At 44.3% G+C, this 15,981-nt stretch overlaps 1 protein-coding gene across 2 annotated transcripts in view; it reads left to right on the top strand.

Moving 5' to 3' along the window:
* LOC143301144 (uncharacterized) overlaps positions 1–12,023 on the top strand; it is a 22,184-nt gene extending 10,161 nt beyond the window's left edge. For both annotated transcript variants that reach the window (XM_076615215.1, XM_076615214.1), the window contains 6 exons: positions 2,626–2,788; positions 5,436–5,535; positions 6,337–6,389; positions 8,851–9,029; positions 9,634–9,921; positions 10,107–12,023. In XM_076615215.1, coding sequence (XP_076471330.1) covers positions 2,626–2,788; positions 5,436–5,535; positions 6,337–6,389; positions 8,851–9,029; positions 9,634–9,921; positions 10,107–10,139 — 816 coding nt within the window. In that variant the 3' untranslated portion in view covers positions 10,140–12,023. The remainder of the gene's footprint in view (positions 1–2,625; positions 2,789–5,435; positions 5,536–6,336; positions 6,390–8,850; positions 9,030–9,633; positions 9,922–10,106) is intronic.
* The last annotated feature ends 3,958 nt before the right edge of the window (positions 12,024–15,981 follow it).

Raw genomic sequence — 15,981 nt, 5'->3', positions numbered from 1 at the left:
TTGCCTCATGCCACACTAGGCTTTCCATTCCACTTTCTTTGTTCTTGCTCTTTCTTTTTTTTATTTGTAGGAGGTTCATGGAGTCAGTCACAATTATGACATATTGATTTGAAGGCACATATATACAGATACCAGTCACTGGACAGCATGTGTCACTGCTTCAACTTCCATTATCAGGCTGTGTGTTGTAACTATTCATGCGGATGACTCAGCAGCAGTGCAGGGTCTCCTCTGGTGTGTGGCCTCCTGGCGACCTAACATCAATGGCTCCCTGCGGACTGCCAACGCTGGGACGGTGACAGACGAAGCCGGGGGTGGCTGTGTGTGTGTGTGTGTGTGTGTGTGTGTGTGTGTGTGTGGAGGGGGGGGGGGTCAGAATGAGCGGCGTGGCATCAATGCCACTGAAACGGTGCAGATGATGGGGCAGCAAAAACAACAACAACAACAACAAAAGAACAACAAAAAACAAAACAAAACAAAAACTTAACTTTGTATGCGGCATTCTCTTCCAGGACTGTTGTTCCATTTTGTTTTGCAGCGTATCCCATACCAGACTGATCCTTGGTGACTGAACCACCTGTATATAGGATAGTATCCTGTATATAGGATAGTATCCTCTTCCTTGCTGTTTTCTTTAATGAGTAGCTTCACCTCTGCATCGGTTCTGCTCTCTTGGCATTCCCGACGACGATGCCTTCCCAGAGTGGGTATACTGACTGTGTTGTGGAGTTGTTTCAGGTGCGCGTGGTCGGCATCTTACCTTCCTCTCTTAAAATGGGATAGACTTCAGTGAAAAATCTGGATGTGACGGTTGATTCAAACCTTTCAATGAAGAAACACGTAAATAATCTCTGCAAGGCTGCATACTTTAATATTCGAAAGATCAGTTCCATCCGACATCTTGTCTTGTCCAGACTTGATGATTGTAACTCACTCATTGGTTGTCCTCAATTATTAAACACCAGAAAGTTCAAAACGCAGCAGCACGGATGATCTTTAGAACCAAAAAGACTGACAATATCACTCATCTTCTGCATTCTCTTCACTGGTTACCAGTTTCTGCCCGCATTCAGTACAAAGTCGCAACCCACACCTTCAGCTGCCCCTCAGTATGTTAGGGAAGTCAGTGGAGTGATGGCCTAGAGGTAACGCGTTCGCCTAGGAAGCGAGAGAATCTGAGCGCGCTGGTTCGAATCACGGCTCAGCCGCCGATATTTTCTCCCCCTCCACTAGACCTTGAGTGGTGGTCTGGACGCTAGTCATTCGGATGAGACGATAAACCGAGGTCCCGTGTGCAGCATGCACTTAGCGCACGTAAAAGAACCCACGGCAACAAAAGGGTTGTTCCTGGCAAAATTCTGTAGAAAAATCCACATCGATAGGAAAAACAAATAAAACTGCATGCAGGAAAAAATACAAAAAAATGGGTGGCGCTGTAGTGTAGCGACGCGCTCTCCCTGGGGAGTGCAGCCCGTATTTCACACAGAGAAATCTGTTGTGATAAAAATAAAATAAAATACAAATACAAATACAAAGTCATTCAAACCTACACACCCCCACAACTCAGATCATCTTCCGATTCACGGCGGCTACTCGCTCCCCGCGTTAAAACACAGTCCTTCGGTGATTCTTCCTTTTCTCATTCAGCTCCATCAGTTTCAGTTTCAGTAGCTCAAGGAGGCGTCACTGCGTTCGGACAAATCTATATACGCTACACCACATCTGCCAAGCAGATGCCTGACCAGCAGCGTAACCCAACGCGCTTAGTCAGGCCTTGAGAAAAAAAAAAAAGAAAAAAAAGGGGTGAATAAATAATAGATAAATACATTAAAAAAAACTACTACCACTACTAATAATATGTATAAGGCGCAAAAACTTGATGAAGTCAACTATAAGCGTACATAAATAAATAAATAACAATTATAATATAAGAAAGTTGTAGTAGTAGTTGTAGTAGTCATAATAATAAATAAATAAATAAATAAATAAGACAACAATGATGATAAATAAGCAAATAAATGTAAAACATGGAGACACACATTCACACATACACCCACATATCCATCAGTATGGAACAGCTTACCTCACGATCTTCGCCACTCTCCCTAATTTCAATCTCATAAAACAGGTCTGAAACAGGTCTGAAAACACATCGTTTTGAAAACGCCCATGCTTAGACTTCCCATCCCTTTCCACTGGCATTCAGTCATAAGCCATGCAAACTCTCTCTCGCTCTCGCTCTCTCTCTCTCTCTCTCTCTCTGTGTGTGTGTGTGTGTGTGTGTGTGTGTGTGTGTGTGTGTGTGTGTGCTCTTACGTGCGTGTGTGTCTGCACATCAGACGTATACATGTATATATATATATATATATATATATATATATCTCTGTGTGTGTGTGTGCTCTTACGTGCGTGTGTGTCTGCACATCAGACGTATACATGTATATATATATATATATATATAATATATATATATATATCTGTGTGTGTGTGTGTGTGTGTGTGTGTGTGTGTGTGTGTGTGTGTGTGTGTGTGTGTGTGTGTGTGTGTGTGTGTGTGTGTGTGTGTGTGTGCCTGCGCGCACTGGTGTTTGTCAAATGCCTTCCCTATGGTTTCCGCTCCTTTCAGATCATCATCCAAGGAAATTCAATGGAAAAGGAGAAGCGCATCATTATCGACGACATCCACTTCCAGGGCTCCCCGTGCTCAGGCATCTCTCCTTCACCTGAATCAGCAACACCAGCAACACCACCAGCAACACCAGCAACATCACCAGCATCTTCCCCAACAGGTACTTCAATAATGTCTTCAGCAACACCAGAAACAACAGCAACATCAGCAACGGCGTAGACTTCAGCAACATTAGCGATACCTATTGCCACCATCAAGAACATCACAAATCATTGTCAACAACATCAGCAACACAATCAGCAACATTATCAGAACAAGCATCATTAACTCTTTCATGAGGTACATTGGCAACACCACCAGCAACAACAAAAAAGCAACAGCAGTAACATCAGCAATATCATCATCGACATCTGTAACAGGTACATCGATCGGTAACAACATCAGTAACATATATCCGCGCTAGGTTCACGAGCATCAACATCAGCAACATCAGGAGCATCAGTGGCAAAGCTTTGATTTGATTTGAGCTGGATATTCATATAGCGCCTATCATCGGTCGGAGACCAAGCTCTAAGCGCTTTACAAACACGGGGTCATTTGCACAACAGGCTGCCTACCTGGGTAGAGCCGACTGATGGCTGCCGTTGGGTGCTCATCATTCGTTCCCTGTGTCATTCAGATTTCAGGCACGCACACATACACACTCAGACAGACGTGTAACATTTTTGTATGACCGTTTTGTTTATTTACCCACCCATGTAGGTAGGCAGCCATACTCCGTTTTCGGGTGTGTGCATGATGGGTATGTTCTTGTTTCTATATCCCACCGAACGTTGAAATGGATTACAGGATCTGTAACGTGCGTATTTGATCTTCTGTGTGCGTATACACACGGAGGGGGTTCAGGCACTAGCGAGTCTGCACATCTGTTGACCTGGGAGATCGGAAAAATCTCCACCCTTTACCCACCAGGCGCCGTTACGGCGGTTCGAGGACCCTCAGATTGAAAGTCCAACGCTTTAACCACTCGGCTATTGCGTCCGTCAGTCTGTCCACATCAGCATAATCCAGGACAGACCGACAGACCATAACCTGCCAGCACCGGTGTACCTGCCAACGCGTGCCCTGGTTGGTTTTTACCCTGGCGTGAAACATGGCTGATCCGGACTGATTCACATATCCCTGTGGTCTCTCTGTACTGTGATAAAAGAGTAATACTACACAATTTTTCCCGGACTTGTGTGGGTGTATGTGTGAATGTGTGTCTTCATGTTTTACATTTATTTGCTTATTTATCATCATTGTTGTCTTATTTATTTATTCATTTATTTATTTATTCTTCTTCTTCTTATTATTATTATTACTACTACTACCTTTTTATATTATAATTATTATCTATTTATTTATTTATTTATGTAAGCTTATCTATTATTTATTCACCTTTTTTTTCTTTTCTTTTTTGTCAAGGCCTGACTAAGCGCGTTGGGTTACGCTGCTGGTCAGGCATCTGCTTGGCAGATGTGGTGTAGCGTATATGCATTTGTCCGAACGCAGTGACGCCTCCTTCAGCTACTGAAACTGAAACTCTCTGTACTGTCTTGGAATGACTCCTCCACCCCCACACCCACCCTCGGGGTAAACTTTGTCCAATCAGAACTTACCCCTCCTAATTGGCTTTTACGTGTAAAGCCACTATGTAGGCAGTCATGCTCCGTTTTCGGGGGATGTGCATGCTGGGTACATATCTGAGCACTCAACTCTTCGCCGGTTGTGAGCGAGAATCGAACCCAGGATCCTAAGATTGAATGTTGTCACGGCTCGTTGGCGATCTGCGTGCATGCCTGTCTGCATTTTTTTTTTCCTTCCCTTTTCCCCCTTTCTCTCTCCCTTCTCCTCCTCTCTCCCCCTTCTCCTCTTTCTCCCTTCTCCCCCCTCTTTCCATCCCTCTCCTTCACCTCCCTCTCTCCTTCGTGCTTTTGCACGTGTGGCATGTCCCTTCTCCTGAACGGTTTTTTTTTCGAACTCTGAGCGAGTTCAGGAGTCAATCTGGTTAGGAGAGAGAGATTTCTCTGGGCTGTTGAGGCCAAGCTTTGCAGAGAGACGGGTCGCCGTTCCAGCGTGCGTGCTGTAGGGCGCCGTCGATGAAGTAGTGGGGGCGTTTCCCTTTGTCACCCCTTCTTCTGTATTAGTCTGTTTCACTCTGGGCCAGTGACGTGCCTGGTGACAGGTTTTTCCGGTGTTTCTTCTCCTTCGTGCCGCTGCCTTCGACGGGTCCCCAGAACACAAGCTTGGAATCTTTCTCACTCCCGTTCCCGTTCCCACTCCCACTCCATACTTCCATCTACCCCTTTCCCACCTTCCCACTGTCCCTCTTGCCGACCAGCTGCAGCCATCAAGCTACAAGTTTTGTCCGTTTTCAGCTGTCAGCACGTTTGAACTCTGGCAGCGGGGTTGAGCAGCACTGCTGCAGTGACTGTAACTTGTAGAATTGTGCTGTGTTTAGACAAAGGGTATTTTTTGGTTTGTAATGCCTTGTTTTGTGGCGGGTATTTATTTATGTATTTTTTGCATCACCACAGTAAAGCAACGAGCTGAACTCTTCTGTGTCTCTGTGTTTGTGTTGTCGGGACGTTAGCTAGTCTGGGGAGGGGTGGGGGTTCATGGGCAACCCCTTACGGGTTGTGACAAATGTCCAATGTATTAATCACCAGGCTGTTGCGCTCGTTAGAATTTCTATAACTTTCATGCTTGTTTAACAAAATTACCCAAACTGGGGGTGGGGGGTATGCCCACAACTTTATTTCCAGACCACAGCGAGACAGGGGACGTGTGTTCAGGGATCACAGTGGTGGTTGTCGTCCTCGGAATGATTGTCGTCGTTGGGATATCTTCCCGTGTTCTGATCTGGTATGGACATATCTGTGAGATAAAACTCTCTCTCTCTCTCTCTCTCTCTCTGTCTCTCTCTGTGTTGTTCAGCGCTCCATTTTGTTTTCCTCCTCGTTGATAATGCTTGGTGTGTTCATTTTCATTTTTCATACCCTGAGTGGATAAAATTTCGTTTCGTTTCACATTATCATTCTCACTCTCTCTCTCTCTCTCTGTCTCTCTCTCTGTCTCTCTCTGTGTTGTTCAGCGCTCCATTTTGTTTTCCTCCTCGTTGATAATGCTTGGTGTGTTCATTTTCATTTTTCATACCCTGGGTGGATAAAATTTCGTTTCGTTTCACATTATCATTCTCACTCTCTCTCTCTCTCTCTCTCTCTCTCTCTCTCTCTCTCTCTCTCTCTCTCTCTCTCTCTCTCTCATGTGTGTGTGTGTGTGTGTGTGTGTGTGTGTGTGTGTGTGTAAAGAGAGAGAGAACACTAACAGAAATGTCTTATTGCAGGCCTTCTGACCCATTACAATGTCCAACACACACACATACACACACACGCGCGCTCGCACGCACACACACACACACACACACACACACACACACACACACACAGACACACACACACACACACACACACACACACACACAATGTCATTAGCGAATTGTCCCTCTCTTTCTCTCTATCTCTCCATGCTGTTGGGAAATGTGAAACAGTGCTGTCTTGAAACACTCTACCTTTGCTGTGCAAGCGTGCTCATTGATGATGTTAATATACACTCCCAGTCCTGTGCAGTGTTATGACGTAACCGTACATTTTTCTCTCTCCCTAGGAAACGAAGACAAGCCCAGAGGGCTGGCCACACACGTGGACACTGCAGTCAAGGTATGTCTGTAAGGGGCAGATTTGTAAATACATTTATAACATAGAGATGATACAAAAGAGGAGTGATGTGCTCAGATCTTTTCTTTCTGCGGACGAGTCAGGCAGCAGAGTTCTGTGGAAAAGAAAATTACACTTATTCCTTACCTGTAGGAACTCGTTTCTTCCTTACAGGCAGGGGAGGTAGGCTATCTTGTGAAGAGGTGGCTTTTAAGGCCAGACTTGTAAGAGCTGAGTGCGGAGACCTGACGAAGCGAAAGAGGAAGTTCATTCCAAATGCAAGGTGAGACAGTGAAAGAACGGCGTTCAACAGTGGAGTGTTTGAATCTGGGTAGTAGTAATAATAGTAGCAGTAGCAGTAGTAATAGTAGCAGTAGCAGTGGAAGTATTAATATTAGCACTTTATTATTGACATAAACACTTACAACATTTCCCATGCTTTGTTTTGGCATGTTTCTCAAATCAAAATGTGCCGCTTTTTGGTTTGTCCGTTTCTTTGGGTTAAAAGAAAAAGTTTTGCTTTTTCTTTGTTTAAAAATCTCTCCTATTTTGTTTCCCAGTTTCAAGGTGTCACTGCGCTCGGGCAAATCCATAATACGCCACTCCACATCTGCTAGGCAGATGCCTGACAGCAGCATAAACCAACAAGGTAGTCAGGCATTGACTGCATATATATATATATATATATATATATATATATATATATATATATAAATATCTCTCTCTCTCTGTGTGTGTGTGTGTGTGTGTGTGTGTGTGTGTGTGTGTGTGTGTGTGTGTGTGTACCTATCAGAATGGATTTCTTCTACAGATTTCTGCCAGAGGACACTTCGGTTGCCAAGGGTTTTTTTTATGTGCGCCAAATGCGTGCTGCACATGAGACCTCGGTTTATCGTCTCATCCGAATCAACAGACGTCCATCTAATTTTCCAGTCGAATTTGGGAGAAAGGGCGAGAGCGGAAATGAATCACACCCAGCCCCTCTCGGACACTGTACTGACAGATAAACGTCTTCACCATTCTGCCACCTTCCCGCCTTTCTTATTCCAACTTTGTCCTTCATTCCATGTGAGAGATAAAAGGAGAGCGGAGAAGTGAGAGAGAACCGAGGTATAGCTACAACTGAATCCTGTTCTGAGAGAGAACCGAGGTATAGCTACAACTGAATCCTGTTCTGAGAGAGAACCGAGGTATAGCTACAACTGAATCCTGTTCTGAGAGAGAACAGAGGTATAGCTACAACTGAATCCTGTTCTGAGAGAGAACCGAGGTATAGCTACAACTGAATCCTGTTCTGTCGTGAAATTGCATAATTTAACATGCTCTTTGACTCCTCTTTTCACCAACATTATGAAAAAACAAATGCTTGGGAAAAATCAACAACCCGCAAATGAAACAATTATTACATAACATAGAGCTGACACTGAACAAGCGTAGAATTAGATAATAATGACTGGTGTGTCTCTGAACCGTTGTCTCCACAATACGGTTTGCTGGAAACTGACCAGCGTCCGCTTTGCTTTAAACTTTTTTTTTTATTTCAAAGAAACAACACAGCATAAACACATCAAGACAAACAGTATAGGAAGGGCATCAAACATGGCATATTTAACTCACTCAGTACGGCCAGTCCTCTCTTCTCCTCTACACAGACCCCTCGGATGTCCAGTGGGTGTCTGAATGACCCAAACTTTAGCTTCCGTCGTCAGAATTGTGGTATTCTTTGTCAATATTCACCTCTTCAGTATGAGAGCCTTCCACTTGCAATATTTTGATGGTGGTAATTGGGGTGAAACGCTGTTAACGTCTTCTCTTTCGCCGTTCGTATGGAGAGAGTTAATTAAACCCTACCCGATAAGAAACAATCACGAACAAGACTTATGTGGACAAGTTAAGGGATTCAATGTCATTTGATTACATTGACATGTGCGAGGCAGACCAATACATGAAGAGTAACAAAAGTACAAAAAATATAATGTTTAGAAAAAAAAGAAAAAGAAACAATAAAGGACACAGTATGCGATGTGAAAGAGTGAGAGGGACTGGGGGAGTCGTGGTGGCAATTTGCTCGCGGAAAAAAAATCTGCTTTGTAATATTCATTCGCATAATGTCATCGCTCCATCGCGAAATTGCTTTTAGAGAATTCAGAATCGCTCAGATTTCAAAATCAATTCATGTACAACTTTGAAAATGTTGACATTTTCGTCTAAATTCAATTGTGCACCCGCGTCCGCTTTCATGTTTGGACCTCTGTCATCTTACTGTAAACAGGCAGACACTGCTCAAATTAACATTCACACGTCTTACTTCATATCATCAAAATAATGTTGAGAAAAGCATGACTTCAAAGCATTATCAGGACTCAGATTATCGGGCAGTCAAAACTGACGGTGGATGCTTACAAAACGAACGAATGCCTTCGTGTTTGGGAAACGGGGATTTGAACTTGAGAAACTCCAACAGGTGGTACCAGAGGAACAACACTGTCACCGCCCGACAACAATGACCACGCAGAAATTCCTGAAGGCATTGTGAACGTACCCTCACGGGCAGCAGTGCCTGGTGTGGCAGTGGAAAAGACGTGCAGTGACGTCATACCAGCTGGCGGTGACGTGGGGAAGGTCTGTGGTGACGCAACAGAGGTGAGCGGTGTGTGCGTGCGTGTGTGTGTGTGTGTGTGTGTGTGTGTGTGTGTGTGTGTGTGTGTGTTACCCAAACAACCAATCAACCAATCCACTGGCCATGTTACGGACCAGGCAAGGAGGGATGGGAGCCATCCAACCAACCCATCCAAGTCCACAGATCATCAGCCTATACCCACCAGTTGGGAGCTATCCAACCAATCCATCCAAATCCTTACATCAATGAGTAGCCCATCAGTTGGTAGTATTCAACCATTAATCCCCCATCAACAATCAACAATCAATTAAACAACCAAATAACCATTAACCACTGACCGACCAGCCACTGAAGCAGTCAAACTGCAAATCCTATATATCTATCTTTATCTATTTGTTCATTCGTTCGTTCATTAATTTATTGGAAAGGATTGTTTCGAGGTGCGTTATATTTCACTGACTTCGTATAGGCGGCGGGAACGAGAGGGCAGCATTGACCTTTTTATGGAAGAGTTATCGTTCTTGTCCCTCGTCTACACTGTACACACACCATACTGTGAAGGGCAGGTTGTCAGTGTCATTTTTCACGATACAGCAGGCCTCACTCGGCTTTCGTTCCCTGTTCCAGCACACGCCGCAAGCCGAAGCGGCCATGTGCCACACCCCGGGAGGAGGAGGAGGAGGGGAGACTCAAGATCCGAACCCAGGACCCGGCACCTCTGGAGGAACAGAGTCCCAAGGCCTCTACAGCTGCCTGGGGCGGCAGGGGGAAGGGTGGGTGTGGGGAGAGGGGCCAAGGAGCGGGGCAGACGGAGGGGGAGGGGGTGAGGAAGGGGGGAAGCTGTACGACCACCTTGGCGGAGGGGCCGGGGACGGGGATTGTTACAGCCGTGTGCGGAGAGAGGAGAACCAGGTGGTGGTCATTGACGGGCTGTACTCTCACATCTGATGGGCACTTGGGGGTGGTCATTGACGGGCTGTACTCTCACATCTGATGGGCACTTGGAGGTGGTCATTGACGGGCTGTACTCTCACATCTGATGGGCACTTGGGGGGTGATCATTGACGGGCTGTACTCTCACATCTGATGGGCACTTGGAGGTGGTCATTGACGGGCTGTACTCTCACATCTGATGGGCACTTGGGGGTGGTCATTGACGGGCTGTACGCCCACGTGTAATTCCAACCTCTCAGCTTGTCCGTTCCTTGATTCTCAGTCACATTGACTACTGCAGTTCACTGCTCGCTGGTTTGCCCTCTGATCTGTTATCACGTCTTCAGATGGTCTTGAACAGTGCTGCCAGAGTCGTTCTCAAAGTGTCCAAAAAAAAAGAGATCATGTTACCCCTCTCTTGCGTCAACTGCATTGGTTGCCCATCCAGTACAAAATTCAGTACAAAATTGACATACTTATCTTCTGTCCATATCTACAATCCATTCCGTTCTCTCAGGTCTTCTGGAGAATCTCCTTCGAGTCCCCAGAGTATCTTCAAAGACATTTGGTTATAAAGAGCTTTTCAGCATCAAGCACCTTCTGTTTGGAAGTTTCTTCCTCTGGATCTTCGGCACTCACCGAAAGTAAAGTGAAAACCCACCTGTTCAAAATGGCCTTTCGATGTCACGAATGCTTTGTCTCTTCCCACCCTCTACACTCCCCCTGTGTCCCCCTCCACTGAAGTATTCCTGTGGTGTGTGTGCTTGTGGGTTGGTGTTAAAGCGCGCGCGCGCACGCGTGCACGTGTGTGTGGGTGTATTTTGTGCCTTTTCCTGCGATAATTCATATATCTGTATTTTGTTGCATTGTTTTGGTGGATACAGACTTTGTTTTCCACTTCTATGTCTTCATGTGCTTTTGTGTTGTATAATGCGCTGTTATGTATGTACTGTTTCATGTGAGGCGCTTATAGCCTTCTATGGAGAGTTTGCTCCATACAAGTACAATATCATTATCATTATTATTGATTAGCACTTTCTACAATAGGCACCGTGGCCGGAATGCTTTGGCCGTCAGACTTGAACCATTGTCAACCAGGGTTCACCAGGTTTGGAGGCTCCGTTTCAGCACGGTATTATGTCTTTGGAAAAGGCAGTTTATTCCAATTGTCCTCATTCCACCCAGGTGTCAATGGAATACCTGACTTCGGTTGAGGGAAGGTGAAATCAACGGAAGGAGAGGATTAGGCCGAGCCCTAGACACAGTGGATACGAATAGATTGTCCGGGTAGCCGTAAAAGCCTACGGGGCCTTTAACCTTTGAATGAACAGTTCTCCTCACCATGAAATAAAATCAGTTCAGTTGCTCAAAGAGACGTCATTGCGTTTGGACAATTCCATATACGCTACACCACACCTGCCAAGCAGATACCTCATCAGTAGCGTAACCAAACGCGCTTAGTCAGTCATTAAGGGTAAAATGAAGCAGAATGAATTACATGAACGGATAAATGGATCAGCCATTAAATCATGAATAATCAAATTAGAATTACACACACACACACACACACACACACACACACACACACACACACACACACACATATATATATATATATATATATATATATATATATATATATACAGGAATAAAAGATAAAATAGGATAAAATGAAAATTGAATGTGCTTCTGTGGCATGTTTCTTAGACAGGCCAAGCTGTACACAGACTGAGAAAACTCAACACGAGAAAATACGACTGGGAGAGAATTGGAGGAAAAAAATGCTTGATTCCTTTCCAGAGAGCAGAAACAAGAAGGCGCAGTACATAATTATGTATACCCCGTGCCTTGTCAGTGTCCACGGCATTGTCTACCAGTGGCGCCAATCAGAACGGGAAAGGCGTTTTTCAGAACTTTTAATTTTTACTGATCTGTGAAGAGTCGCTTTTTTCTAGTTTATGCGAATCTGTGGACACCGGATCTTCTGTAAATAAATGAAGGAGGAGGAGGAATTTTTGTTTAATGTCCCGTCACACATATCGGTGATTGAAGACATTTTGTTAAAGTATTTATGAATACATCTGAGTATTATCGGTTAGAAGGGGTGGGAGATGTGGATGAATGGAGGGTTGGGGGAAACTGGGCAAATGAGAGTAAAAATGTGGGTGAAATTTGGAAGAAAAACAAAACAAACAAAAAAACCCTCTAAATACAGTTACAGGAAATTACTTAAAGGACTTCGTAAAAGCGAAACAACTGATAATGAATGCAAAAAGTCAAAAACATCAACGTTCTCAGTCACTTGTGAAGACACACTTTCGTGTACAAAAGGCTTCATCAAGCTACATTGAAAAATTATATGCTCAATTGTCAGGTTACTAAAGCATATGCACTTGACATTAGAAAAATACTTGGTCCATTGTAAATAAACGTGTTCTTTTGGGGGGCGTTTTTTCTCACTGACTCGGGCTCTCGCAGGGCTGGAAAAGTGGATCTTAAATCAATAGATTAGTTTGCTGTATGACGTATGCCGAACTAAGGCAAAACTAAGGATGAAATAACCCAAAACCTAAAGCGGCCACAAGGGCACTGAACTCATACTCACTGTGCACCTAGGGCTTGGCACAGAAAGGCGGGGCCCAATCTTCTTCTCTCGCCTTTTTAACCTTCGCCAATCGAAGTCAGGATTACCCATTCACACCTGGGTGGAGTGAGGAACATTGGAGCAAGGTGCCTTTCCCCAGGACACAACGCCATGCTGAAACTGGACCTCGAACTCCGATCACTGATGTACACTGGATGAGAAGCCCAACACCTAACAGACCCTGCCACGGCGCCCCCGTATATCCGAGTGTAGACTTCAGATCATCCCCTGTCCTACCTGGCCACTGACTGCACACAAGTGAACATTGCGTTACATCGTAACCTTCAGTAAGAATGCACAAAACAAATACCGACTTTACTCTTTCATTTTTCTTTCCCTTTTTCTTCTCTTTCAAAAATTTGGTTTTCTTTTTTTCTGACTTGTTTGAATACCTGTATCTTTCGCAATGATTGTTGGACTTAGTTTTCGATGTTTTTTTCCCCTTCAAAACTGAGATAATAAAAGTATTTACTTGTACCAAAGATGACTTAGAGAAATTATACGTATGTGTGTGTGTGCGTGCGTGTGTGTGTCTGTGTATATGTGTGTGTGTGTGTGTGTGTGTGTGTGTGTGTGTGTGTGTACGTACGTGTGTGTGTGTGTGTGCATGTGTGTGTATGCATGTGTGTGTGTGTGCGTGTGTGTGCGCGCGCCATACATTTCTTGCCTTTTCTTCGCGTGGGAAGTTAATAACCGATGGAAGCTGACAGACATACAGATACAGACGCGCATAGCTGCGAATTCTCCCGCTGATGTCTGATTGATATCACACGGCCACATGATACCTACTGACACCTCCATTTAATTATTAATTTACTTCTTTAATTGTTAGATTTTTTATTCGTTTTTTTCCCCTCAAGGCCTGACTAAGCGCGTTGGGCTATGCTGCTGGTCAGGCATATGCTTGGCAGATGTGGTGTAGCGTATATGCATTTGTCCGAACGCAGTGACGCCTCCTTGAGCTACTGATACTGATGCTGTCAAGTTAACTCACTCAGTACGGCCAGTCCTCTCTTCTCCTCTACACAGACCCCTCGGATGTCCAGTGGGTGTCTCGATGACCCAACCTTTAGCTTCCGTCGTCAGAATTGTGGTATTCTTTGTCAACATTCACGTCTTCGGTATTTGAGCCTTCCGCTTGCAATATTTTGATGATGGTAATTGGGGTGAAACGCTGTTAACGTCGTCTCTTTCGCCGTTCGTATGGAGAGAGTTAAAAGCAAGTGATGGAGAGTCAGAGTCAGCGGTAGCGCTGTGCAAAGAAAGTACCAAAAAATCATGGCATCGAGGTAACCTCGGATAGCTTTAGCATGCTATCATTACATAGCAAACGCACCAGCAGGAACTAGCGACGCTAATGCCAAAAAAAAATGTTACCGTACTGCCAACAATTTGGTGGTTTGGAAGCACATCGGTGACCCTTATCGTAACCCTAAATATAACCCTCACCCTAAAACTCTACGCACTGTTCGCTGCAAACAATACACACTGTACTCTGCACACTATGCACACTGTACTCTGCACACTATACACAGTATACTATGTACCCTATACACACTGTGAACTACACACTGTACACAATGTACTCTGTACACTACACACACACTGTACACCACCAACAATACTCACTGTACTCTATACACTACACACACTGTACTCTGTACACTACACACACTGTACTATGTACACTACACACACACACTGTACCTTGTACATTGTAATTGAAAACGGAATGGGAAGCCCAGAGTGGCATAAGGCAATGCGCAACTTTCAGATTAAAAAACTCACATGGTCATACTGCCCGGGACATGCAGGTGTTAAGGGAAATGAGCGAGCTGACAGACTTGCTGGTAGCGCAACACCAACGAGAGGCCTACATCTAGGAAAATCGGAAATCCTCAGAAAAATCAAAGAATACCAAAAAGAACAGGTACAAGGCCATCACACCATCGATCGCCTCAAAGAAATAAAAGCAGAGAGAGGGAGCGGCCGCAAGTCTAACATGAAAGGTAGAGCACGATGCTTTGCAAATCAAACAAATATCGGCATCATTTCCAAACCAACATTGCGCAAATTTCTTCAAAACGGAACAGAGTCTCTGTGGGCCTTTCCAGATACAATAGACTGAGCAACACACTAGACGCCACGTTTTTGGCATCAGAGATCTTTTCCCATCCCTCTTGCGGCCAGTCAGTGGCAGCCTCTGTGCGTGTGTGTATGTGTGTTTGTGTGGATGTGTGGGTCTGTGCTTTTGAGTGCGTTTGTGAATGCGCGAGAGTGTAAGTGTACACAAGTGTCAGGAGAGATCTGTGTACGTGTGTGTGTGTGTGTGTGTGTGTGTGTGTGTGTGTGTGTGTGTGTGTGTGCGTGTGTGTGTGTGTGTGTGAGGAGGTGGGAGTGCGGGGGGAGGTGGGGTAGAGGATGAGGTATGTGAGTATATGCATGCCTACACTGTGGGAGCAACAGGATATTGGAACGTATATATATATATATATATATATATATATATATATATCTTTGTATATATGTGTGTGGTGTTGGGGGTGGGAGATATGGGCGTATGTGTGTGTGCTTGTACAAGTAAGTGTTCATCTCTGTGAGTGTGTGTTTGTGTGTGTGTGTGTGTGTTTGTGTGTGTGTGTGTGTGTGTGTGTGTGTGTGTGTGTGTGTGTGTGTGTGTGTGTGTGTGTGCCGTGGAAGCTGCGATACGTAGACTAGAAATGAGTGTGTGGAGGAGGGGGGTAGAGGAGGTGCAAGGTAATGTGTGTGTGTGTGTGTGTGTGTGTGTGTGTGTGTGTGTGTGTGTGTTGGAGCTCATGTACGTTTATATGTATTTGACTGTGCTTTCATATCTGTGAAACTGCATGTTTGGTGCATTTCTGTTGTGCATGTGTGGGTGTGTGTGTGAATGTGTGTCTTCATGTTTTACATTTATTCGCTTATTTATCACCATTGTTGTCTTATTTATTTATTTATTTATTTTTAAAATCATTTTATTAGTATTACTATTATTATTACTACTACCTTTTTCTATATTATAATTGTTATTCATTTATTTATTTATTTATGTAAGCTTATCTATTATTTATTCCCCCGGTTTGTTTCTTTGTTTTTTTGTTTTTTTTCTTTTTTTTCTCAAGGCCTGACTAAGCGCGTTGGGTTACGCTGCTGCTTCAGGCATCTGCTTGGCAGATGTGGTGTAGCGTATATGGTTTGTCCGAACGCAGTGACGCCTCCTTGAGCAACTGAAACTGAAACTGAAACTGTACTTTGTACACTACACACACTCTACTCTGCACACAGTTCACCGTGCATTAAACAGATATTTCCTGGCTGCTGTTAAAACAGGGATATTTGACAATGTTATGACAGATCGTATGATTAGATAACAACCGCAT

This window comes from Babylonia areolata, chromosome 27, assembly GCF_041734735.1.
Source record: "Babylonia areolata isolate BAREFJ2019XMU chromosome 27, ASM4173473v1, whole genome shotgun sequence".
In the NCBI taxonomy this organism is placed as follows: domain Eukaryota; kingdom Metazoa; phylum Mollusca; class Gastropoda; order Neogastropoda; family Buccinidae; genus Babylonia; species Babylonia areolata.
Note: the sequence above shows the minus strand (reverse complement) of the source record. Positions and strands in the feature narration are given on the sequence as shown.